Here is a 25,083-nt window from a genome sequence, read left to right on the forward strand (position 1 = left end):
TATATATTGAATACGTTCCAGTGGCTATTTCTACTGTTAAGTAGTCCAGATTTGTCAATGCTTTGAGAACACTCAGGTCATAATTTAGAAGCCATGGGCTTCGGCTCTATGCCTGCTACTAACTTTAGACCTTAGTTGCCATTTTTTTAATGAGCTTGGGAAATAGTAAGGAACTTCTAGCTTTAGATCATCTATGCCTAAGTCTGTAGCACATACGCTGTCCAGTGTCATAGAAATATTTTTCTTATTTTTATTAAAGATATTTAAAGCAATAGTTACTATGATGATGTGGTAGATCCAGATATTGTAAAAAATATTAACTCATCTGACCTTCTTATAGGCCTGTATATAGGTCTCCAGGGCTGAACAAAATATTCTCAGAGGGTTTCAGAGCCATTTAAAATCTTTCTGTATGAATGACATGGATATATTTATATGAGGGGATTTGGTGGCTCACAGTTCTGGAGGGTCAGTGGTTGACTAGAATTTCTATTAAAAAACAAAACAAAACAAAACCCAGATTCCTGAGATTTCATTATTTTAGGTTGGTCTTAATGGCCATGCCATGCCTTGTGATCATACATCCTTAAAAACTTAAAAATTGATCTAGTGACCCAGTGAAAGATACTGTTGAAGGAAAAGATTAAATGTCTTCACTGTGTTTGGTAAATTTCTGTTTTATAAAGTGTTTTATGTGATGTATAGGATAGAAATTTAGGTAGGCAGGCAGGACACTTAAGGTGGGAGAGTTCTCTATTCTTTTCCTCATCAGTTTCTGTGAGGTTTCAGTCCTGCTCATTTTCGTTAAGGCTGATTGTCAGAAGAAGTGTGCTTGAGAGCGTGGGTAAGTGTGGGGTTGAGTCATGACTGCCACCTTTGGGTGGTGTCAGGCAGGAGGGTTCTTTAAACTCCCCGAGGTTTACTCTCCTCATTCCTTATGTTGTTATGAGTACACATGAAATCATGTATGGCACATGGTAGGTACTTAGTATATGTTAGATCTTTCTATTTAGGTGAGGAACAGCAAATGACCACTTCTGGTATTATTGATAGTATTGAAGTTGTATTTTATAAAGAAATAATTGTTTTGCCAAGTGCCACAATGATGCTGCTTTTAGTAATTCCGTCACTGCAGGAAATGTATCCAGAAATGATCCTTAACCCTGTCCCAGATGTCTGCATGGTCTTTGAAGTGCTTGGCCACCATCTCCTCAAGTGGATCATAAAATCCAACTACCAAGGCCTCCCAGTACGTTGTGTGAAGAGCATTATTCGACAGGTGAGGCTTATGACGGCAGCCCCCAGCTCCCAATACCTAACTGGCTAGCCTTTCAACACGAGAATTCCTGTCTTAAAAAAAGACAAACAAAAAAAAGCATGCACGGGCTTCCCTGGTGGCGCAGTGGTTGAGAAGTCCGCCTGCCGATGCAGGGGACACGGGTTCGTGCCCCAGTCCGGGAAGATCCCACATGCCGCGGAGCGGCTGGGCCTGTGAGCCATGGCCGCTGAGCCTGCGCGTCCGGAGCCTGTGCTCCGCAACGAGAGAGGCCACAACAGTGAGAGGCCCGCGTACCGCAAAAAAACCAAAAACAAAACAAAACAAAAGAAGCATGCGCACATATATATCTCTCTTTCCAGTTTTAGAAATAAATACATATATCACAGTGCATAACATTTTGAACTTATTAAATCAATTTTGTATTTAGTTAATGATAAGCCATTCTGTCTTGTAAAGGGAGTAATATGTAAATGTCAAGCATATATTTCTTTTGGCATATGGATCTTTTTTCAGGTAAGTGATACAGTAAAATGAGAAATTGTTTTATCCAGTATCATTACTACGAAATGTCCCACTTAGTTCCTTAGAAAATAATACAGAAAAAAACATATAATGTATTGTTGTGTTTATTTGCTATTTCTAAGTATTTGGATGAAGGATAAATGGAAGGTAATTTAAGGAATGTTTAAGTTATATATGGAGTATTGTATTTGTACTTCGTTCAATTGCCTTGACAATAGAAAACCTTCCGTTAGTGTGTGGTTCAGTGTTGATGCTGCAGCAGATATTTATAGAATGGAAGTACACACATATGGAAGATTTCCTTCTAATTAGAAATGTTTACCAGATTCAGTTTTCTGCATGGAACATACCAGTCTTTGACTCATTGCTCTTAGAGCCTAAATTAGGAAAGTTGCAGATACGCTTTATTCTGGATTACCTATTCTGATATAATGGATAATTACCATGCATATTTCTGCAGAGTAAGTAATATCAGGGAGGTTGCTTGGTTTGCTTGAGAAGAGGACTAATTGGTTTGGAGCCCATTCCTTGTCCCCAGGCCCAGAGCTTGAGGTAGACCTGCCTGGGGGTTCTAGACCTGAAATACAGACCTTGATCCATAATTCTTTTTTTTTTTTTTAATATTTATGTATTTATTTGGCTGCATTGGGTCTTATCTGCGGCACGCAGGATCTTTTGATGCGGCGAGCAGGCTTCTCTAGTTGTGGCATGCGAACTCTTAGTTGAACCACTGGAATAGAGGAAAGTGTAATGAGTACACTTAAATCTTGGCAATAGACTTAATTTCACATTCTAACTTTGGCACTTACTACTTTGTGACCCTGATCAAATTACTTAACTTCTGTAAGCCTGTGTCCGCATTTGTCACATCAGGATGATAATGCGTAATTTGTGGCTTTATTGTGCAGATGAGTTTGGAGGGACTGCTGATAAAGCTTTCAGCATGGTGACCAGCACAGAGTAGCCATCCTGTCTCCCCAGCTGCATACTCTGAGCACCGAGAGTCCCAGATCACGTATTGTAGGTTTCACATCTCTTTGTAGCTTCCTTCAGGTCGTAGGAAGTCAAGAAACGTTTCTGAGAGGTTAGCTTTCCCTAAATGAAAGAAGAAATGTATGTTCCTCTTATTCTTACTGTACAAAGTGGCTGACCTTTCTGTGATCTGAAGGGTTTGTAGATAAAGTTTCCCACTTATTTTTGAAAAGTCGCAGCACAGTTGAATCACTTGCTTTTCCAGGGTTTCCTATACACTGTTATCAATCTTTTGATCAGTTCTTAACTCTCCTTGTTTCGCCCTGGTGACCTTGTGCAGGGTCAGGAAGGGCCATCCTCTGGTTTCTGGTGATCGTGGTGAAGACACCCCTTGCCTCCTCCAGGCTGCTTCTGTGGCCTCAGGCGTGGGGTGTATTTGCCCCCCAGCTTTCATTTCTTTTTCTTTTAAAATCAGCTTTATTGAAGTCTATTTTATGTTTAGCTTTTATTTCTAAAGCCGAAAGAAGAAAAAGGGTGCTGTGTTGTCAGTGTTTGTTATTTGTGGTGCATTCAAGGTGTGCCACAGGTGATGGGGTTTTAAAATGCTGTTGCTGTTCTTTATATTTTTTTAATTAATTAACTTATTTATTTTTGGCTGCGTTGGGTCTTCGTTGCTGCGCACAGGCTTTCTCTAGTTGGGCGAGCGGGGGCTACTCTTCGTTGCAGTGCATGGGCTTCTCATTGCAGTGGCTTCTCTTGTTGTGGAGCACGGGCTCTAGGCATGCAGACTTCAGTAGTTGTGGCACGAGGGCTCAGTAGTTGTGGCTCATGGGCTCTAGAGCACAGGCTCAGTAGTTGTGGTGCACGGGCTTAGTTGCTCTGTGACATGTGGGATCTTCCCAGACCAGGGCTCGAACCCGTGTCCCCTGCATTGGCAGGCGGATTCTTAACCACTGCGCCACCAGGGAAGTCCCTGTTGCTGTTCTTTAAACGTGGCTTTTATTTTCTTCTGTACTCGAAAGGGTAGCCGATATTTGACTTTTTAAAACCTTATGGTTTAATTCATTGCCTTGTCCAGAAACCTTGTGAAGAAGTGGCTGCTTGCCGTTAAATGAAGCTTGGTAAGGGCAAGGCTCTGAATTTGGTGACTTTGCTACGATACGTAGGTACAGCGTGTAGCTCTGGATTTTTGAGTTATCGTTAACTCTTTCTGTTATCATGCTTGTCACTAACATTTATTATGCTCTTTCAGGCATTCACAGTTTTATGTGCTTCCTTTGTATTATGCTGTCTATTCCTCACCACAGCTTTGTGAGGCCAGAGGTGTTCTTACCTTCACTCTGAGGAAGGTGTTAAAAGTTTTCCACAGGCCCCCAGTTACTGTGGGGAATCAAGACTGGAATACAGGTGGTGCAGTCCAGAATCCATGCTCTTGACTGCCGGGTAGTGTGCAATGTCTGCATAGGAAGACTGGGGAGCATTTTAAATGACAGCATGTCTTGTGAAGAGGATGCATTCATGTCTCTGTTTGTGGAAATGGTTTACTTCTACGTTTGTCTACGTTTAGTATTTATTTACCATTTAAATGACCTCACTGGTCCTTTTGTCAAAGAATGCATTATGATCAAGCCAGTATTGTTCAATTTTAGAATAGAAAATTAATTTTAAGTTGGTAAACATTTTTATGTTCTTGGATTTGATCAGTGTGTGGTAGTACATATGATTCTGTACTAACTTGGAATTCTCCCCCTCAAAATGTTGGGTATGCAGCTCAGAAATTCGGGGAAGTTGCTCCTTCAAGGGAGTTGAGCCCCTTTCCCAGCTCATTCCTCTGTGCTTCCTCAGCGCTGGGCGCAGTGTTTTATCTTTCATCCTGACGATGTTCACGAGTGAAGTACAGCTGCTGAATTTTCTCATTAGTTCTCACTAGTCAGAGTTAGAAAGAAGAAGGAGCAGAGGGCGATTTCGGGACAGAGCGGATGAGGACAGTGTCCCCTGGCTCTAGTCCTCTGTGAGTGAGGCAGGTATTCGCCACGCTTCTCCATTCAGTCTGGCATGTGCTCGTCTGAGCAGCTTGTAGCATTTACCTCCTGTCTGTCCTAGCGAGGAAGAGAGATCCGGTGGGTGCCTTCACTTTCCAGTAGCAAAGCTTCTGGCTTGAGGAGAGCCCTCTGCTGTCTCGCTCCACCCCTGCAAGCATCAGTGTCTCGGAGCAGTGCTGCCTGTCTGGTTCCCCACCCCCACCCCCCGGCGCTGCGTCACAAGGCCTTGCCCCGTCTGCTCGCCCTGTGTCCTTTGTTAAGGTGCCCATGTTGTGACCAGAGTCAGGAGACACTGTGGACAGTTGCTGTCCTTGTGTTCCTCTGTGCATTTTAGAATTTGGGAGGAAGCTCACTCTGGGTGGCCAGCAGGCCAGGGAGACACCTTCAAGTGAAACCTCCACATTAATTATTCCCAACTCCCTCCTTTTATGTCTGCGACAGGACCTATTTCTAGCACGCCGAGGTGGAGAAGAGCCAGTTTATGTTGTTAACACCATAACAGACAGTCTCTGACACGGTTCATAGGTGCCTAGAAGAAACGTTAGAGACTGTGCTGACCAAGCCCTTGTTTTCTGGCTGAATTTGAGGTCAGGGAAGGGGAGCCATAGCTAGTCAGTTCCTGAACCAGAGCACGGTCTCCTGGCTCCCAGCCCGGACTCTGCCTCCAGGTCTGCACTGCTGCTGACTCACATGCAGAAAACTGGCCCCGCCCCGGGGTGTGATCTCCGTCCCCTAAGTGGGATGCAGCCCCGTCAGGGACCCCTCTGTGGCTACGCTGATCGCCGACTCCTGGTCAAGCGGATGGCAGCCCAGGGTCTCTGCAGCCTGTGCTGCCTCCTGCTGGTGAGGCTAAGTATGGTTTGTAGGCAAGAGAGACATACTGTGATAAGACAAGTGAGGCAACAGAGGTCTATCCTGGGGCATGAAGCTTGCTTGATTCATTGATTGTTTTTTTTTCACGATCATAATTATTCAGTGTAAATGGTTGTAAGATTGCCCATCATTATTGTCGGATTCTGGATTCTGGGGTGCTTAATTGCTTTAAGTTCACTGGCTGTGAACAAAAATACTGTTTTTGAAAATAAACCATTCTTCTTATAGCTAAAGATTTTTTAAAAAATATATTAGTCTAGAATTAAAAGGATCAGAGTTTTATCAGGTAGAGCCCATTCATATTATAGATGGGGGAAATGAGACCCAGAGAAATTTAATAAGTGACTTAGAAATTTAATAAGTTATGGTTATTAAGTCAGTATCAATACAAGTCTTCTGACTTAGTTCATTTCTACCATTTAGTTTGAATTTCCTGTGAGCTAGACCGTGTATTTGTGAGTTTTCCATACATTATTTCTAATTCTTACCATATTTCTGTCTAATGGATATGTTCCCCCTTTTATAGATATGAAAATGGAAGCTCAGGCAGCTTAAGTACCTTGCCTAGGGAATGAGTGATTGAGCAGTAATACAGGAGTGGTCTGAGTCCCAAGGTCGTGATTTAACAGTGCGCCATGCTGTCTCTTAAGTGTTTCCTTTAAGATTTGTGTTATCTTAATTGACTTAATTTATCCCGGTGATAGTCTGTTCCTTATGTTCATTGTCAGACACAAGCTGTGCTTCTTGAGGAAGGTTAACCCAGTTGAGTGCAACAGCCAGTATTAAAAATCTGGAACCTTAAATTCTTACTGAAGACACTTTGCTCCTCTCAAGTGCCGCATTGTCCTTGGAATTCATTTAACACCTTTGGATACTGGATCAGGTTAACTCTTATCTGAGTAGCTTCTCACACAGTAAAACAACCTAAGAACTATGAAAGAACTAAGGTGGAAAGTTAGGAGCAACTTGTGCGTGGGTGGTGGTGAAAAGATATTTTTGGAAAGATGCTGACATTTTAACTTTGAGTTAATATATGATGATTGAAATGAAGTTTCAGTTGGAATAATTTAAAACAGTTTAAAGTTTCTAAAAACTCTTAATTCCTTTTACTCCCGCAGGCTGGAAGTCATCAGTGTACCTGTCCATTAATTTCTTGTACTTGTCATAATTTCTCTTGTTATTCAGATATAAAAACTCCACATGATATTTCAGTTTGTTGAGAGAAGATACGTGAATGCCAGTGAATAACATACAGGCTCGTTGGATTGTGTTCCATTCATGATTATAACCTTATTCTCTATGGAAATATATAATGATCTCTTTCTTCCTATTGGTTCTTTGACATTTTAAACATAATTTAAATATATTCTAATCGAAGTATTATCTAAAACATTCAATATTAATTCTAAGGTAAAAAGTCAAGGCCCAGTGGAGACAGGGAACTTCTATTGCTATGTGTCAGACATCTAGAAGGGTGTATGGTCTGTTACAGGAGCTCAACTGTTGTTCAGTCAGTGAAGTCATGTAAAAGTATTTTCAAGGAAAAGTTTTTTTAGATATGTGTGGGGATTTTCATCTTGTTTAAGAGATAGGTCTCCCTTTCATTTTCTTCTGAAACCCCTTTCCCTTGACTTACTAATGTTTTGTCGTCTGTTAAGATTGTTTAGCCAGGAACTCAAGGTAGACAGGAGCATTGGGTTTTTGGCTGAGAACTTGTCAGAGCTGATTGATATTATATATCTTCTGCTTGTCTTTTTCTCACTTCCTTGTCTAGTGTCGTCAAGGCCCCTAAATGACTTAAAATGTTTGAATGAGGATGTTTATCAAATGTTAATGTTTATTGAGCTTGTAGAGTTTCTGATGTATGGGAACATGAACTGTATTTTTAAAATATTTTTTTCCTTATGGAAAGAATTGCAACAATTCCCCTCTAATGGAAATAATTCCAGAAAAACTTGGCCCTGCATTTAGGTCACCATACTCTGTAATTTTTGTGATATATATATGATATGTAAATGATATATATAACAAGTACATGAGTATCTTGGCGTAGCATTTTCTTTTAGTTCAGTGCTGTAGTGTTGCCTGGATACCAGGGCTATTTAATCCTCCTTTCCTGCAGTATTAAAAATGTACACACATCATTAGCCATTATGGGAATGCAGATCAATGAGATACACACTTCACACCCAGTAGGGTGACTAAAATAAAAAGACAAGTATTGGCCATGATGAAAAAATTGGAATCCTCGCACGTTGCTGATTGGAGTGCAACATGGTGCAGCCATAGTATAAAACAGTTTGGCAGCTCACTGAAAGGCTAAATGTAGAGCTACCGTATGACCCAACGACTGCACTCCTAGCCATATACCCAAGAAAAATAAAAAACATATGTCCACACAAAAACTTGTACATGAATGTTCATAGCAATATTATTTATAATAGCCATAAAATGGAAACAACTCAGATATTCATCAAGTGAACGAAATGTGGTATTTTCAATGGAATATTATTGGGCATTTAAAGAAATGCGGTATTGATACATGCTACCCTTGGATGAACCTTGAAAGTACTGTGCCAGTTACAAAAGACCACTCTGTATCATTCCACTTATATAAAATGTCCAGACCCAGCAAAGTAGATTAGCGGTTGCCTAGGGCTGGAGGAGTTGGGAGGAGAGGGGGAGTGACAGCTAATGGGTGTACAGTGTTTTCTTCTTTGTGTGATGAAAATGTTCTAAATTAGATAGTGGTGAGGGCTGTACATCTAGAAACCATTGAATGGTACCTTTAAAAGGGTGAATTGTGTGACATGTAAATTATACCTCACTGAAGTTGTTATTTAAAAGAGTATATGTGTAGATGCGTTTGCTTCCATGAGCATAAATTATCTCCAGGATGATACACATTGCTTGCTTCTGGGAAAGAGCTGGGATCCTCTGGGGGCCGGGGTGGGAGGAAGATTTTTACTAAAACCCTTTGTATCCATTGTATTTTGTACCTTGTAATGATTTTAACTATTTTACAAACAAATGTTAAATAATAAATGTATTAATAAGTCATCTCCTCTCTTGATTTCACGTGATCAGGTCCTTCAGGGGTTAGATTATCTACACAGTAAGTGCAAGATCATTCATACTGACATAAAGCCGGAAAACATCTTGATGTGCGTGGACGATGCATATGTGAGAAGGATGGCAGCCGAGGCCACCGAGTGGCAGAAAGCGGGCGCTCCTCCTCCTTCGGGGTCTGCAGGTGAGTGCTGAGCCAGCTTTGTTTCAGTCTGTGCGGGGCATTGAGAGCCTGCCAGGTTGTACACTGGGGGCAGTTGAGTCAGATGTGTATGTATTAGGGGCTTTTGTAAGAGCCTGATGACTAGAAGCCGCTAGACCTTTTTCTTAAGCAGGAAGATGCCCCAGTTAAGTTATACTTTAATGTTAGAATTACTTTGTCCTCCCTTAAAAGGTCATTGAATTCTTACCTGCTGCTTCATCTCCTTGGAACACTGTCCTGTGTTGCCCACTTCTCTGCAGAGGACTGTCTCTTATAGCAAGAGGTCTCATGTAGCCGAAGTTCAGTCGTCAGAGTGCTTCCTTGACTCCAGTGAGCACAGCTACATCAATCTGAGTCTAGCTGGTGGATTTAGAATTAGTTTCAAAAGACTTCAGGGTGGGAGAAGACCAGCTGACTTGAGTATTGGTGTATGTCGTTTAATTTCTGGTTTTCGCAGTGTCGCGGTGGCAGTGAAGTGTGGACGGTGCTTTCACCCTCTCTTCACGTGCTGTCTGCCCTAGTGTGTTGTCAGGCAGGCACGAGGACTGCAGGGCAAAAGCCCTCTGTCTGCCTGGGGCTCTTGGGACATGCACCACTTCTGAATCTCGTTCTCTAACATCAGGGTGTTTTTTAGATCACGGAACCATAGTCTATCAAGCTTCTGACACTGGCCAAGTCTGTTCATGTGATTTCTAGAATATTTGCTGCAGTATTGGACTTAACTTTAGTTGTATAAACTTGTGAAATACTTTTCAAACATAGTTGTGTAAGTGAATTGTTCATTTCATTGTCTTTAAACAAATTTGGTTGGATGACTCTTCTCCATTTTCATATCAGTCAGTGCTTTGGGATTGTCTGTTTTTGAAATGAATGCGTATTTAATTTTAGATAAGTAAGAGAAATGACTCCATATGAACCACTATGGCTTTGCCTTTTAAGAGCCAATCATTTGTTTGAGTTGGATAAACTTTAGGTCTCTCTGATTCAGAAGTTTTAATATTTAACAGTTGTTGAAGTTGCATAGCCATTAAAAGACAGTAGTTATTTCATTTTACAGTTCAGATTACCTACATAAAGATAAGTATCTATTTCGCTCTAAATGTTCATTTCATTTTGTTTTGTTCTAGTGAGTACTGCTCCACAGCAAAAACCTGTAAGTACCTACACATATACTTATATTCACCTCCATGTCAAAAGTGACTATTCATTATCGAACTTTTCGAATTGTAACATTAGTTTTTGTTTCTTTCTGCAACAATTTTTCATTAAGGATTGTTCGGGGGAATTGGTTGTGCATTTTTTTGTTCCTTTCTCAATCACAGATGTTGTAATGTATTTTAATATAAAAGACAGTCATGTTTATAAATGCTGGGTATCCTTGATTATGTAAGACAATGTTTTGATAAGGGGAAGTGATTTTTGGAGTTGGGGGATAATTAGAGCTGTCCCAAATGCTGTCTTTGTTTTCCTCGTGCACTTTCTGGAGTGCTCTTGGCTGGGTCTGGTAAAATGGGAGGTTATAGAGATAGGGTTTTAAGAGTGATTGTTCCAAAAACACTTTATATTATTTCTGATCTGCCTCTAAGTTACCTGTTTTTCTGAAGCTGCTGTTGTGATTTTTTTACTTCCAGGTAGTAGTTAAATATGAAAGAGTATTATCTTTGTGGTCCTGTCAGAATGCTGAGTGTGAGCAAATGAAACAAGCTGTTTGGAATTAAATCCTACCCCAGCGGAGCTAAACCTGGCTTGGTTCCAGTCGAGCATAGAATATATATATATATATATGTCTTGAGTTGATGGGTCATCTACAAGTTTTAAAAGATCTTTATGAACCAAAAGCTTTTGGAAGGAAATGTGCAGAACTTCAGAGTGCTGCCAGCAGCCCTCAGTTTGGAATGGAAGTCTGAGTAGGAGAGGGAGACGTTAAAATTATTCCACCTGGCCTGCTGAGTTCTGCTGTGGCTCGAGCAGCTTGTTTTGATTATTGACTCTGTGAAAGACTGGAGGCTCTCGTTGCCAGTACTTTCCAAGTCAGCTCGCCATGATTGGAGGCAGACTGAAACCATGGCTTCTTCTTTTTTCCCTTTACTTCATGTGCTCATTTTTTACAGTTCCTGCAGTCCTGGCTGTTGATAACGGCTCAGTGTGTGAGACCCAAACACAGACAGTGCTGTTGACCAACAATGAATGAAATACACCTGATTTGGCAGGCAGTTGAGTAAGACAGTTAAGGAGAAGGGGACATTGTTACTTTATAGACAGGCAGCAGCACATAAAACTTGCAAGAGGTGCTTCTTGTTTAAAGGCAAGAGTATCTATCTCAGCATATTTAGTTCTTTCTTAGAGTTTAAAGGGGAAAGACTTGCTGCATTTAAGCTATATTCCTCTAAGGCCAAGACCTGGTAGTAGTCCCGTTACGTGATATTAGCACTGGTTTCTTTTTTTCTGGTTTTGCTGTAACCCTAACCGTGATGTGGATCTCATGTCTGGGCATGTGATTTTAATTGAATGCGACCTGAGAAAAACAGCCTGTGTTGGTATTTGCCATGCTGCCAGCACTTACGCTGTTGCATGGTGCTTTAAAAAGAAGCAAACTGACCTGTGGTATTTTCTTAACATGTTGTAGATAGGAAAAATATCTAAAAACAAAAAGAAAAAACTGAAAAAGAAGCAGAAAAGGCAGGCTGAGTTATTGGAAAAGCGCCTGCAGGAAATAGAAGAATTGGAGCGAGAAGCTGAAAGGAAAATAATAGAAGAAAACGTCACATCAGCTGTACCTTCCAATGAGCAAGATGATGAATACCACCCAGAGGTGAAACTAAAAACAGCAGGATTAGAGGAGGCAGCCGAGGGTGAGACTGCGAATAACAATGGTCAGTGGAATCTGGAGACAGGGCTGCATAGGAGCCCAGGAGCTCCCACAGTAGGGACCCGCCCGGTCACCACGCAGGGTGACTTGGTGCTGCGCTGATGCTTCAGACAGGAGGGTGGTTTCTCTCCAAGGCCTTGTTGGAGAGCGTGGGGAGTTGTTTGGTACTTGCTTTGTGAAATGTGTGCCAGAAGTATGTTAATATTTCAAAATAGTTTTTTTTTTTAATGTCAAATGTCTGAGAAACACCATGTCTTTATCATGCTAACGATTGTCCTTCATTTTGTAATTAAGCTTTTACTTAACGGTAGTGTACCCTCAGACTTTTTCTGAAGATTATAGAGGAGAGGGTAGAAATGGAAGTACAGCTCCATTTATGCCCATTTTCCCAAAGAGCTAACTTTTTCTAATAAGAGTAGGCCAGTTATTTAATAAATGAAAGATAAGATGTAGAGTACCTAAAGATTTTACCCTGAGAGCCAAGAGGTGTCTGCTCTGTAGCACATGAAATTAGCACATTCGAATTTGTCTCTTGTTGGAGGAGATAAGTGCCTACTGCACTCTGTCACGGAGAGAGACAAGTTCTCATTCTTACCCTTCAACTTTTTAAGGCGAAGCTGAGGACCAGGAGGAGAAAGAAGACACTGAGAAAGAAAACACCGAGAAAGACGAAGACGATGTTGAGCAGGAACTCGCGAATGTAGACCCTACTTGGATGGAATCACCCAAAACCAATGGCCATATTGAGAATGGCCCATTCTTACTGGAACAGCAGCTGGACGATGAAGACGATGATGAGGAAGATTGCCCAAATCCCGAGGAATATAACCTCGATGAGCCAAATGCAGAAAGCGATTACACATATAGCAGCTCCTACGAACAATTCAATGGTGAATTGCCAAATGGACGACATAAAATTCCTGAGTCCCAGTTTCCAGAGTTTTCCACATCGTTGTTCTCTGGGCCCTTAGAACCTGTGGCTTGTGGCTCTGCACTTTCTGAGGGATCCCCGCTTACCGAGCATGAGGAAAGCAGTCCATCCCATGACAGAAGCAGGACGGTTTCAGCCTCCAGCACTGGGGATTTGCCAAAAAGTAAGTGTCCCTTCCCATCAGGTGTCTGCTTTCAGTGGTCCAAGTGTCATACCCTTGACACATGCTGTGAAGGGAATTGGCTGGAGGTGGTAAAGCCGTGTATGTATGCGTTAACCATTTTCATTTTATTACTTCTGTACTCATGAATAAGTTAATGTAATTTTAAATGTATTCTGTGCCACTAGGCTCTCTCTTTCTCTTTGCATATCAGGTCCCATTTCTGAGTTTTTTCCCTTCTTCCTGTCTTTAGCTAGTGATCATACATTTGCAGAAACCTTCCAAACCTAGCATCTCACCCCTGTAGCTTTTTAGCGTGTGTAGTTTAATTCACAGTTTGTACTTCCACCTGACAGGGTTATATTTAGTTTTTGGTTTTTTGTTTTGTTTCGTTTCTATTCAAGGAATAATGTGCCTGCTCTTTATTTGTAGTGAGGAGGAAGTGTCTTTATTTTGATAGCTGTTCTTGATTATAAGACTCTTCTTTTGACATTTTAAAGGAAGCGGTGTGGGTTTAAATGTGATGATGATGTATATATATCAAAACCTGATTTTGAGGGTGAGTGCCACATGACAGATCTCCGCCTGTGGCATGCTAGGGGACTTCAGTAGGCAAACCCTGGGTGTCACACACAGTTGGTCTCCATTCTGGCCCACAGTGGAAGAGCTCAGAAACCTCCTCTGCTCCCTCTGCTGGCAAGAATGTTAACACATGGTGAGTCAGTTGATGAGCCGGCCCTGCAAATAGCTCAAGATGTTCTGCAGCCCCTTTGATTCCAGTAGCTGAGAGACCTGCAAAGCCTTCTCTGTTACTCATTGGCCACAGCTAGTCATCCTAAGGATATATATAATTTTTAATTGGACAGACACATTCTGCTCCTGTTTACCTTTACCCTGACCAGAGGGTTTGAAGGTGCTTAATGAAATGCCTTCACGAGGAATGTAGCCTCATCTGAGGAAAAAGCCACCTCTGTGTCTCCTTTACTCTCATTCTGCTCCCATATTACTGCTGACACTTTTGGTTACCGAGCGCATGTGTGTAGGGGTGTCTCCCCACCTAAACAGTTCTCCGGCAACAGCTCGGTGTCTTGCGATTGAAGTGAGGTCTGACACTACTTGGAGAGAGTGTCAGATCCCAGGGTTAAGGGCTCAGTCTCACAAGACTGTGTCGGTCTCCCCCTGCACTCCCCCCACATCCATCCCAAGTCCATGTTGTCACCTGTGCTTCTGAACAATCGGCTGTAAATCAGAGGTTCCTGTGACGCTGCCCTGGGGCTGGATTAATTTGTTAGAGCAGCGCAGGGAACTCAGGAAAACAGTGTACTTGCTAGACAATCAGTTGATCAAACAAGGATGTAAGTCAGGAACATCCAGATGGAAGGGGTGTGTAGGGCATGGTGGATGGGAAAGGAGGGAGGCTTTCACGCTCTTGCTAGAGACACCACCCTTCCTGCAGTCTCTCACGCATTCCTTCATATCGTGGGCTCATGGATTTTTTTTTTCTCTTTAATTAACACATCGAATTGTGTGTTATCGTTTACAGCTTTTTTTTGAATGCCAGGATTATCCCACATTTGGTCTGTGTGAGCCGCCTCAGGTTGGCTCTTAAGTCCTTTTGACAGAACCCCGTTATTCCTCAGGTGCCCCCTTGCTCTTCTAGAACCATGTGCCCAGGTTCATACTTTCCCTGCCCCAGGCTGGAGTCGGCCATGTCGCCAAGTAATTTTTGCTATTGATATTTTTAAAATGTTTTTTATAATGTACATAATATATAGGGACAGTAATATGTGAAGTTCATAAACATGCACATATTGAAATGAGTGTTCAAACATCTCTTACTGATGCAGTAAACAGTGAAAAGGTTTAGTAATCTCAAGTGTAGCGGAGTCTCTTCCCCATTTATTTTTGAGACATAATAACAAGTGTCTGTGTGAACGTGGCATGCTTGCTCATGCTTCTGTGCCTTTGCTGACGCCCTCCCTCCTGCTTGGAGTGCTTCCTCCTGTGTGTTTGGGCACACCTCTTTTCTTCTGTTGGGTCCTCACTGTGTTCCCTGGCAGATCCCAGTTCTTGTTCCCCTCTTTTCCTGCTGGTCACACTTTTCTTCACTGTGTGTTAGTTGTTCGTTTCCACTGTCTTCCTCTTCACTAGGATGTAAATGCTTTGAGAGTGCTGTGTATTTCCGTCTTTGTATCCTCAGCATCTGACTCAGTGCTAAGATAAGCATTTATTGAATAATGAACCAACAAATCAGTGATACCTGACTATATTCTTCCGTTCTTCCCGTTCTCCCACCTTTGCCCATTCACAGTCGGAATTTTACTTTGTCCAAAACACATTCTGTCCCCAGCACCCTGGCTGTTGCGTGAATATTGCATCAGGGAGAAATAGGAGGTCTGTTTTTTTCATTGATCCTAGTCTCTTACCAAGCTGACCTTTTCGTTGATCCAGTCATTTATTTGGAGGCCCTCGGCTTGGGTTTGCAGCCTGGTCTTTGGATAACCGTGGACAGCCTCCCGCAGGGGAGGTGTTTTGTTTCCTACATGGAAGGGGTATGGTCTAGAGACTGGAAGTTGGCCACCAGATACTACGAGAACATGAGGCAAGAGAAACATCCTTCCCTGAGTTTGTGTAGATCCTTGTCGTTATAGCAGAATGGATACGTTAGGAAATAGTAGAGGAAAAGCTGGGGCCACAATGAGAAGATTGAGAAAGAACTTACATGCCAGGCTAAGGATGTGAACTTCTCCCTGGAGTAGTTTTGTAGCCATTGAAGGTTGAGAAGAGGAGGGTTCCTCTTGGGTTATTACTGCTGGAGCCGTAGCACATATCTGGGCTCAGCACATCTGAAGCACAAAGGCCTGGGAGCAGGGTGGTACATGCAAGGTGTATGTTGAATCCTTTCCCCCTCGCCTAGTAGTGACCATGTCAGTGGCGGTGCTTGGCTAGGCTGCTGGGACATGACTCCACACTCTTCTCACTCCACTGTTGCTCCTAGTCTGTTCCCCAAGGAACAGTCCCGAGAGAGCCTTTTTTTTTTTTTTTTTTTTTAGCGGTACGCGGGCCTCTCACTGTTGTGGCCTCTCCCGTTGCGGAGCACAGGCTCCGGACGCGCAGGCTCAGTGGCCATGGCTCACGGGCCCAGCCGCTCCGCAGCATGTGGGATCCTCCCGGACCGGGGCACGAACCCGTGTCCCCCGCATTGGCAGGCGGACTCTCAACCACTGCGCCACCAGGGAAGCCCCCCGAGAGAGCTTTTGAAAGCACATTCCACCCCCCCCACCGTGTAGCATAACCCGCAGAGGCGTCATTGTCCAAAGCTTACAGCCCTGTACTGTCCGTCCCGGCCGCGCTCTTTCTGGTATCGTTCCCCACCCGCCTCTATGTCCCCTGCTCATTCTGCCCCTCCCACACGGTCTTCTTTCTGAGCTTTCTCAAGGTTGCAAGCTTGTTTCTGCCTCTTGGCGCTTTCCACTTGCTGTCCTCTCTGCCCAGAGCTTCTCTCCTCTGTGCCTCCCTTTGTTCAGGCCTCTCCTCAAAGGTCACTTTCTCAGAAGAGACGCCGTCTGCACACCCGCCCGTGGCCAAACACCCTCATCAGTAGCCGTCTCCTTCCTCGGCTGTGTTTTTCTTCTTAGCATGTAGAGCTGCTTGACATGATGTGTGACTCATCCATTTTATTTATCACCCGTATTCCCAGCAAGTGCGTGAGTTTCCTCATTTGGGATGTGGTGGCGGAACCTTGTATGTCTTGTTGATTCTCTTCCCAGTGCCAGGGCAACGTCTGGCACATAGAGGGCACTCAGTAAATACTCACAGTACCTATTTGTGAACAACTAGGTCAGGTTTGGGCATTAAGTCTCCTAGTTCTGCTCTTTCTTTGGGCTGGTACTGAATCTCCTGCATATAAAGAGGGTACTCATGCCTTCCTTGTAAGGATGTTTTAAACATAAAAGTGTCAGTGTGGGGCTGCTTCATCACTGAGGCCCCACCGGCTGCCATTTTCCTGGTTCCTAGGATCCCCTCAGATGGAGTGAGTACAGTGTCACCCAGAGACCAGGTTATCAGAATGACTTCAGGACTCCAGCCCTTCCTGAAGTGAAGTCTTCCCGCCTCTCTCTTCCCACTTTTCATTCCCTCCTTGGTAGAAGCAGAGAGCAGGGAAGAGCTGTGGTAGTTGCATGATAGTGCCTGAATCACGGGAGGTGATCTGATTTCTGGGCAAAGCAAAACTCGTACGACTGCACAGCAAGTGTGGCTGTCCCTGTGTTTAAACGGGCCTTTTTGAGTGTTGTACTCAGGTAACCTTTTACAGATTACCTAGAGCAGGAAACTAGCACGCTGGGAAAAGAAGTGCAAGTGGATTCTCTTTTACGTCCTTCGCGTTCTTAACACGGTTAAAATTTTGAGGTAAATTCCCTAGTATCATCTGGAATGCATCGTGCGCCTGGTAACCACGCACAGACACAAGCTAGGAGAATAACAGCATGTCACCAGAGACTTGGTCTAGTGCTCGTAAGTGAGGGATATTAAATACAAAGAAACTATACAGGTGGCCCCTGAATTAACCATGGTTCGATTGTACGATGGTGTGGAAGCGAAACGCACTCTGTAGAAGCTGTGCTTCACATCTTGAATTGTGATCTTTTCCCGGGCTAGCGATACACTGCACGATCCCACCTTGTGATGCTGGGCAGCCACGCGATCACACGAGTGGACAGCTGGCACAGGTACCACCACTCTGTGCCCAGACAGCCCTTCTGTCTTTCACTTTCGGTACAGGATGCAGTAAATTACATGAGATATTCAACACAGTTTATTATGAAATGGGCTTTTTGTTGTTTTTTTGCCCAACTGTGGGCTAACGTAAGTGTCCTGAGTGATGTTGAGGTTACTAGGCTCAGCTATGACGTGTGGTAGGTGATGTGTAATTAAATGCATTTTGAACTTACGATATTTTCAACTTGAGATGGGTTTTTTGGGACATAACCCCCATCGTAAGTCGAGGAGGATCTGTACTGGAGGTGTGTGATGTTGTGTTTTTAAGGTGTTTTTCCTCTAGCTGAAGTGACTCGTGTGTGATGTCTTTAGAACAACGACTGGAGGAGGGTGGCGGTTTCAGATCCCCTCTTTGCACTCAAGCACCCTTGACGGCAGCTCACTCAGTCAGAACCTGCCGCTTCATCCTCTTCTCCTGCCAGGCCTTTGATCTCAGTGGTTTGCAGTGCTGGAAGCCACGGCTTGGCCTCCCATCCTCTCTGTGCCGCGGGGGCTTTGGCTGGTCCCTCACTGGCCGTTTAGAAGCCCTGGCCTCAGAGGGTGGTCTGGCTGGTGTCAGGCAGGAGGGAGCCTCTGGATCTGGCCAGCCAGGCGCTGTCGTAGCTCTCCTGTGTTTGGTCTTTTTTTCATTTGTATTTTTTGGCGGAGGAGGGGTGGTCCCTTCCTCTTCCTCCTTTACTGGGAACTGAGCCTCAGAGTTTAAGTCATTTGCCAGAGTCTTGTAACTTACAGACGTAGAAACAGATTTGAATCCAGTTCTGCAAACCTCACATTCCATTTTCTTGCCCACCGAGTCTTCTTTACTAAATGACATGAGGGATTCATCTGAGCCATTTCCGGTGCTGGCCATCCGTCTGTTGGGCCGGCATTTTTATGTTTCTTCTAGAACGCGGTTTTGCAGCCACTCCCTGCTCGGTGTGAACACCTTGCCTCTTCGTGTGTGTCTTTGTGCTGCCGTCCTTCTCATCATTTCTCATTTCCTGTGTTTCTTCTCCTCGGCTCGTACCTGGCCTTTGGTGAGGCCTCACTTTGGTCAGTGCCCTCTTAAAGAGGGACGTGGTGTGGGGCAGATAGCAAGGAGGGAACGTGTGGGCCTGGCTGGCTTGGGTTGGTCCGTAAGTCTGAGGAACAGGTCTTGAGGGTTAAAACGTTGCCAGAGTTCTCTTGCATTTTCTGGCCCCTCCTGGGGAGCTCTGTGGGCGCTCTGGGTCCTGGGTGCGTCGCCTACTCCCTGCCCTGCTCACGGCGCATGCAGCCTGGCCTTGCCGCCCACCTGGGGTGCCGAGCCCCACAGCACGGGCCTACCCAAAGGAGGGACAGTCATTCCAGCAGTCCCCACCTTCGAGTGAGCTCAAGGGTGTTTAATATTCTGCACTGAGCGGGCTTTTCTGTTTTGTCTGTGAGTACCATTTCAGAATTACTTCTGAAATGAGTGAAAAGCCATGGTTACATCTCATCTTTACCGGAAATCCCAGCTTGCCGGTCAGTTTGAGGTTTGATGGAGCTGCTGAGTCACTTCAGCATTTTCTGTCTGGGCCTCACCACATTATGCTTCTTTGTCACTGCCCCCTGGTTAACTGTGCTTTCTTGCAGGCCTGGTCTGTGCTTATCTGAAAAGCTTCTCTGGCCCCGCAGCCCTGAGAATCCCGGCCCCGTGCCTACTGTTGAGAATTCCTCAGGGTTCCTGGGGGTTGAGAGTGGCTTGGGTATTTGACAAGTCTGTGAGGGACCTCAGAGGGCCCGGGCCGTCTCAGGAGACCTCTGTTCTGCAGTGTTACGTGTCCACAGCTAAACCAGAATTGACTGGTCCCTGCCCTTAATCTGTATTTGTTAATCGGCCATCATCTAACTCTTGAGGTCTTTGTGCTCGGCCCAGGCAGAGGGAGAGGTGAGGGCTGTGGGCCACTTAGGAAGGGATGGGCACCCCCTGGGGAGTGTTCTCTCTACCCTCACGTTAAGTAATAATGCACCTCTGAGCTAGACGTGGTCCGTTAGGGAACTGGCGTGGCCCAATGAGGAGCAGCTAAAAGATACAGGAACCAAGCAGGGCTGACCTGCTCGGTGAAAGATGGGGAGAAAAGAGGAGGGGCAAAGCAGTGTCCATGGGGTCTCTGGGCAGTTTGCTCTCTTGTGAAGTATTTTCCAGAGATGGAGACCAAGAATTTAAATTCTGTTGAGTTCAACTTACAGGATTCCAGGCCTAAATGATCACCCACCGCTTTTCTAGAAAAGGACACTGTGCCCAGCAAGTATTGTGTGCACACGCGCAAACCCCTTATCCCAGGCACTAACTGTCCTGCTGTTTGCTCATGCCAGCAAAAACCCGGGCAGCCGACCTGTTGGTGAATCCCCTGGACCCACGGAATGCAGATAAAATTAGAGTTAAAATTGCTGACCTGGGAAACGCTTGTTGGGTGGTAAGTACAGTTTTCTTTCTAAAACATTTCGGTTGTGATCATGTATGAGAAGATGCTTTTTCTCTCGTTTAATGTCTGTGTTCCTCCACGGTAATGCAGTCTGTTCCCTTCCAGCATAAACACTTCACAGAAGACATCCAGACGCGTCAGTATAGATCCATAGAGGTTTTAATAGGAGCAGGTTACAGTACCCCTGCTGACATTTGGAGTACGGCGTGTATGGTAAGAACGGCCTTTGCCACTTTCCTCTGTGTAAAGGCTCATCCTTTTAGTTCCCATGATGGGGCAGCTCCACCAGGGCCTTTGGTCGAAGCTTTCTGACGGTGAGGGTTGTCCACTGAGGGGTGGGTGAGGGGAAGGTGGCTGCCTTGGGTATCTTAAGAGACCTTCTCTGGCATGTCCTGGTGTGTGTTTTGGTTTGGTCTTGTGAGAGACGACCTCGCGAGGCCCTCTGCAGCCCGCGGCCCCGAGAATGAGAGCCCCGCTGTGGTGACAGTGACTTCAGGGAGCTCCTGTGGCTCCTGGAAGCTTGCAGATTGCGCGCGGTCCCCTCACTCAGGCCGTGGAGGAAGATGAGACGGCTGCGATTTAGGGGAAGGTCGTCTGAGCGGCTCTGACAGACCTTGTCTCCTTGCTGGAGAGAGAGGATTTCCCCACATACCAGGGTCCAACCTCTCTCCTGTTAAGCGGAGTCTAGAGACTGTTCTGGCTTACTGCTCTAGGCTGTGTCCAGCCACGTCTGAGGCACCAGCAGCCGCCTGTACCGTTTGACCGAGTCTGTTCCCTTCCTTAGGCAGCTCAGCGATGGTTTTCCTCAGGGCCTCGGGATGCCTCTTGTTTCTCCAGTACGATGTAGCCATTTTCACTGCCACTTGTGTGCATCAAAAGTCTGGTTGTGTCTAAACTCTCCTCAGCCCCACCAGTGCCTCTTCTCACCTACTCCTTACCTGTGAGCCGATAAGCATGAATGGTTCCTCGTCCATAAGCCAGTTTCAGTTTCTCTCTTGGTCCTGTTTCCTGGTCGGCTTGTCACCTTCCTCTTAGTGGGCTGAGCTTTGTAGTCCTTTGTTGGAAGAGGGGATGCATGTGTCTCTTGCTTCACGTGGTGTTTCATGCTTTCCTCATTTTTTCTCCAAATTCTCCTGTGATATTTAAATGAAAGGGCATGGCATGTGTTTAAAGCTTGGTACTTGTCTTCTCACTAAAAAAACAATGCAGAATAAGTGTATTGTCTGTTATTCAAGAATTAATGTAGCACTTCTTTTGGGTGTGTCCTCTGATGCTAAAGTATAGCACTGTTAGCAAGTCGTGCTAAAACAACATGAAAATAGTGGATGTTCTGTGTTTTTCAAGTTTGCAGCCAGTATGGCCCAACAGATCTAGAACAGTGTGCCCTTCTGTTCCCATGTTGCTCTGACGGGTAATGCCAGAGAATAAGTTTAAAATTAAGTTTCTCAGTAAGTATCAAAAACTGAGCCCTTGCCTTGCTAGGTATGGACAAGGAGGGTTAAAAGAATTGGTGGACCAGATGGCTGGGCTGGCCCTGGTGGGCGGGGCTGACTTCTGAATGAGGGAGGTTATCAGAGTGGGAGGAGGGCAGGGGTCGGAGATCATGGGCCAGAGGCCAGGGGGTGTGGGGGGTGGTAGCCACTCTAGTCTTTTTTCTTTTTAATAATTCCTTTTTTTTTTTTGCGGTACTCGGGCCTCTCACTGCTGTGGCCTCGCCCGTTGCGGAGCATAGGCTCCGGACGTGCAGGCTCAGTGGCCATGGCTCACGGGCCCAGCCGCTTCACGGCATGTGGGATCCTCCCGGACCGGGGCACGAACCCACGTCCCCTGCATCGGCAGGCGGACTCTCAACCACTGTGCCACCAGGGAATCCCTAATAACTCTTTTTAAATTTAAAAAAAAAGAGAGAGAGAGAGAGATTTGGTGGACGTGTCATGGTTCCTTAGAACGCAGGGCCTGCTGTGTGGACAGGGGTGAGGCTCCCTGTGGGCGAGTCGGGGGGCAGCGGGGAGGGGGGCTGGGGGCTGGAAGCAGTGGGAGGCAGCGGCCAGGTCAGCAGAAGGGGGCGCTGTCAGCAGTGGGAGCTGCGGGGCTGTTGGATCTCAGGGTGTGGTGAGGTCAGGCCCTCCTCTTCCCCAGCAGCACAGAAGGGGCCGTGTCGGGGCTGCCCTCATTTACACTCTGCAGGCTCTTTCAGCTCTGAAATCCTGTGCTTCTAATTTGGGGTGTTGAATTTTGGTGATATAACCAGAAAAATAGGACAAGATCACAGATGTAGTCGGATAATGGTGGAGCTGTCAGTACCGTTTTATACCGGGCTCTCTGTCTGGCCTTCTGTGAGGTGAGGGTCTGTCCCTCCACACAGTCTCCTGTCCTGCTGAGCCCTGCAGTTGCTGTGAACGGTGGCATCAGCGTCAAGAGCAGACTCCTGCGGAAAAGCACTCACTCCATCTCCTTTGCCTCCCAAGAAGTGGAGCGTAAGGTCCCTCAGTACTTCTAGGGCTGCTTAGGAAGTTCTTGTTAATCAGTTTAAGGGTGATTTTCTGGGAGCGGGGCAAGCCTGCATCCCCACCCTCCCCCGTCCCCGGAGGCCGCGGCTGAGAGGTCGCCTCTTGTTCTTCGTAGAGAACCTGGTGCAGATGAGACGTCTTTGCCCAGCCCACCCTGCTGTTGGAGTTTAAGTCTGTAACAGTACATTAAATTCATAATACCAAGCTGTAGTAAAGCTCCAGATTGTTCTTGGTGGTAAAGCCCAGGGTTCTTTGTTATAAAGGGCATCAAATCTTACAGAGACGCTAGTGGAGCTGAGAGTGGTGGCTGGTAGCCGTGTTCACTGGTAAGTGCCTGTGCTGCGGGCAGGGAGGAGAGCTTTCACCACTGGGCAGGGGCAGCGCCGTGAGGCAGAGCAGCTGGGCTTTGTCAGGTGTTGAATCTCTTTCTCTTTTCTTGAGCTCTGGAGCCCTCCAGATGTAAGTGTGCATGATTAAAAATTATGTGTGGACCCCGGCATTGGTCGCTCTGCACTTGTGTTTCGGAGTCCCTGAATAGGCGTCTTCCCGTGGGCTCCATGGTGAGCCTCAGTCAGCGCTGTAGAGACAAGAAAAGCCAGTCTGACCCATTTCACCAAACTTCTCGGCAGTGGTCACATCACAGAAGGCATACGTGACCTTATTTTATTCAGAATGGGATACTTGACGTGGGATGATGGCATTTCAGGAAGGGGTGTATCTGGTCTCCCCAGAGCCTGAGGACAGAGGCTGGTCCAAGGGAAAGAGGGTCCTCTGAGGGGATTGGGCCGAGTACAGAGTTCCCAAGTATTAAAAATAAGCAATAATAATAGAGGTTATATTGAGAGTAACTTAACTGAGTTGAAGGCAATAATTTTTCATGGTTTCATAGTTGCCAGCATAAAAGCAAGTTGTAAAGTACAGAGACTGATGTTTTCGTTGTGGTGTGTGTTTACCCTGCCTGCTGTCTGTGTCCTAGTTGTTAAGAAAAATCTCATCATGCTTCAGAGAATCAGGACCCGATAACATGGCAGGGGGAGCCTTCATCTTGCCTCTTCCTTTTTTCTTTTAAACCATTTCATTGATAGGCTTCTTCAACCTGTGTTTCCTTGGAAATATATGGGTGCTAATCAAAATGGTCATCTTTCAAAGAACACTCAGTGGACATATCTTAGTGCTAGGCTGTCAGAAGTACATACAACCAGATTGAAATGTTTTTGAACATTGATTAGAAGAGTGAGGGAGGCCCCAAGGACGGTGAAGAGCAGCTGGTGCTCTCCTGCGGCTAGATCATGCGACTTCTGGGGTCTTCTTTCTCCATTAGGGTTTCACCCTTTTCTCTTGGCTTGTGTCCCGGATGAGAAAGACGCTCCTGGCCATTCAGTGTGTCATCCACTTGTTCTCCATGGACCTGTGGCCAGATGTGAGGTGTTTTACCCTGATCTGGGATTGACCCTAGTATCTTTATTGTTTGTTGGGTGGAGCGGGGAGGCCCTGCAGCACCCAGACGACCGCCTGACGTACTCTGTGCTGAGACTGGGCACATCAGACCCAGGTCTGGCTCAGGGCAGGGATCCCGAGTTGTGAACTAGTGTTCGTCACAGGGTAGCTGGCAACGGGCTTGGCATCCCACCTCCCTCCTTTCTTAAAAAAGGAAAATACAAGGTGAAGAGATGTGGTCCTGGGCTAAGCGCGCCCAACCTGGGTTTGTGAGAGGGGCCCCACCCCAGGCAGACGAGACTTCCCCTGCGGGTGCCCGCCCACACCCTGTGATCCTGGACAGAAGTGGAGAGGGTGGGCTGCTGTGGGGCGGTCTCACCGAGGTGCCCTTGGGGAGGGTGGTACCTTGAGAGGAGCGGGCGGTGCCCCGGGCCACTGACCCACAGGCATCTGCAGACCTGCCAGGACGGCCCCTGAGGGCCTCCAGAACAGCGAGATCTAACGCACAGGAGAAGTAAGTCCGGGAAAAACCAAGCACGGGATTTAGCTTGTTCTTTTTAAACTTCCTGTAGGTTCTCATTTAAAACATGTTTTCAAAAAACATGGTATTGGATTAAAGAGCGATAGCAGTTGTCACTTTTATGCATTGTTAGCAAGTTAAAGGTCATAGTCCTGAGATAATTTTATGAACAACGGAAGTGGGCTCAGTGGCAGCGGTGGGAAAGCAGTGCCCCTCCCGACCCCAGCACCCTGGTGGGGACAGCCCTGTAACCAGGAAGCCGCTCTCCTGGCCGCCCTCGGGCGGGCTGCACGGGGGTCTGGTTCCTCCTGGCCCCAGGGGACAGAGCAAGAGGGGCTTCTTTGGTTCTAGAATGTCCTTTGGTTGAGTCAGAAGTGAATGAAGTGATGATGAGTTGCTGAAAGGAGCCCCCAGTTGCTAAGACATGAAGGTCTTTGCTTCAGGAGAGCAGCCGCAGCCGTGGTCCGGGGCCAGGTTAGCCTGCGGGTTGCA

At 45.7% G+C, this 25,083-nt stretch overlaps 1 protein-coding gene across 5 annotated transcripts in view; it reads left to right on the forward strand.

Annotated features, from left to right (window-relative positions):
- SRPK2 (SRSF protein kinase 2) overlaps nucleotides 1-25,083 on the forward strand; it is a gene marked incomplete at its 5' end in the record, with an annotated part of 129,223 nt that overhangs the window by 90,331 nt on the left and 13,809 nt on the right. For 3 of the 5 annotated variants that reach the window (XM_082846911.1, XM_082846913.1, XM_082846914.1), the window contains 7 exons: nucleotides 1,173-1,279; nucleotides 8,776-8,941; nucleotides 10,087-10,112; nucleotides 11,586-11,832; nucleotides 12,440-12,922; nucleotides 20,015-20,115; nucleotides 20,230-20,337. In XM_082846911.1, coding sequence (XP_082703037.1) covers nucleotides 1,173-1,279; nucleotides 8,776-8,941; nucleotides 10,087-10,112; nucleotides 11,586-11,832; nucleotides 12,440-12,922; nucleotides 20,015-20,115; nucleotides 20,230-20,337 — 1,238 coding nt within the window. Of the gene's footprint in view, nucleotides 1-1,172; nucleotides 1,280-8,775; nucleotides 8,942-10,086; nucleotides 10,113-11,585; nucleotides 11,833-12,439; nucleotides 12,923-20,007; nucleotides 20,116-20,229; nucleotides 20,338-25,083 lie in introns of those variants that run through there. The other 2 variants (XM_082846912.1, XM_082846915.1) reach the window with 2 other exon arrangements.

The sequence above is a fragment of the Leucopleurus acutus genome (assembly GCF_964270905.1).
Source record: "Leucopleurus acutus genome assembly, chromosome: 9".
Taxonomy (NCBI): Eukaryota; Metazoa; Chordata; class Mammalia; order Artiodactyla; family Delphinidae; genus Leucopleurus; species Leucopleurus acutus.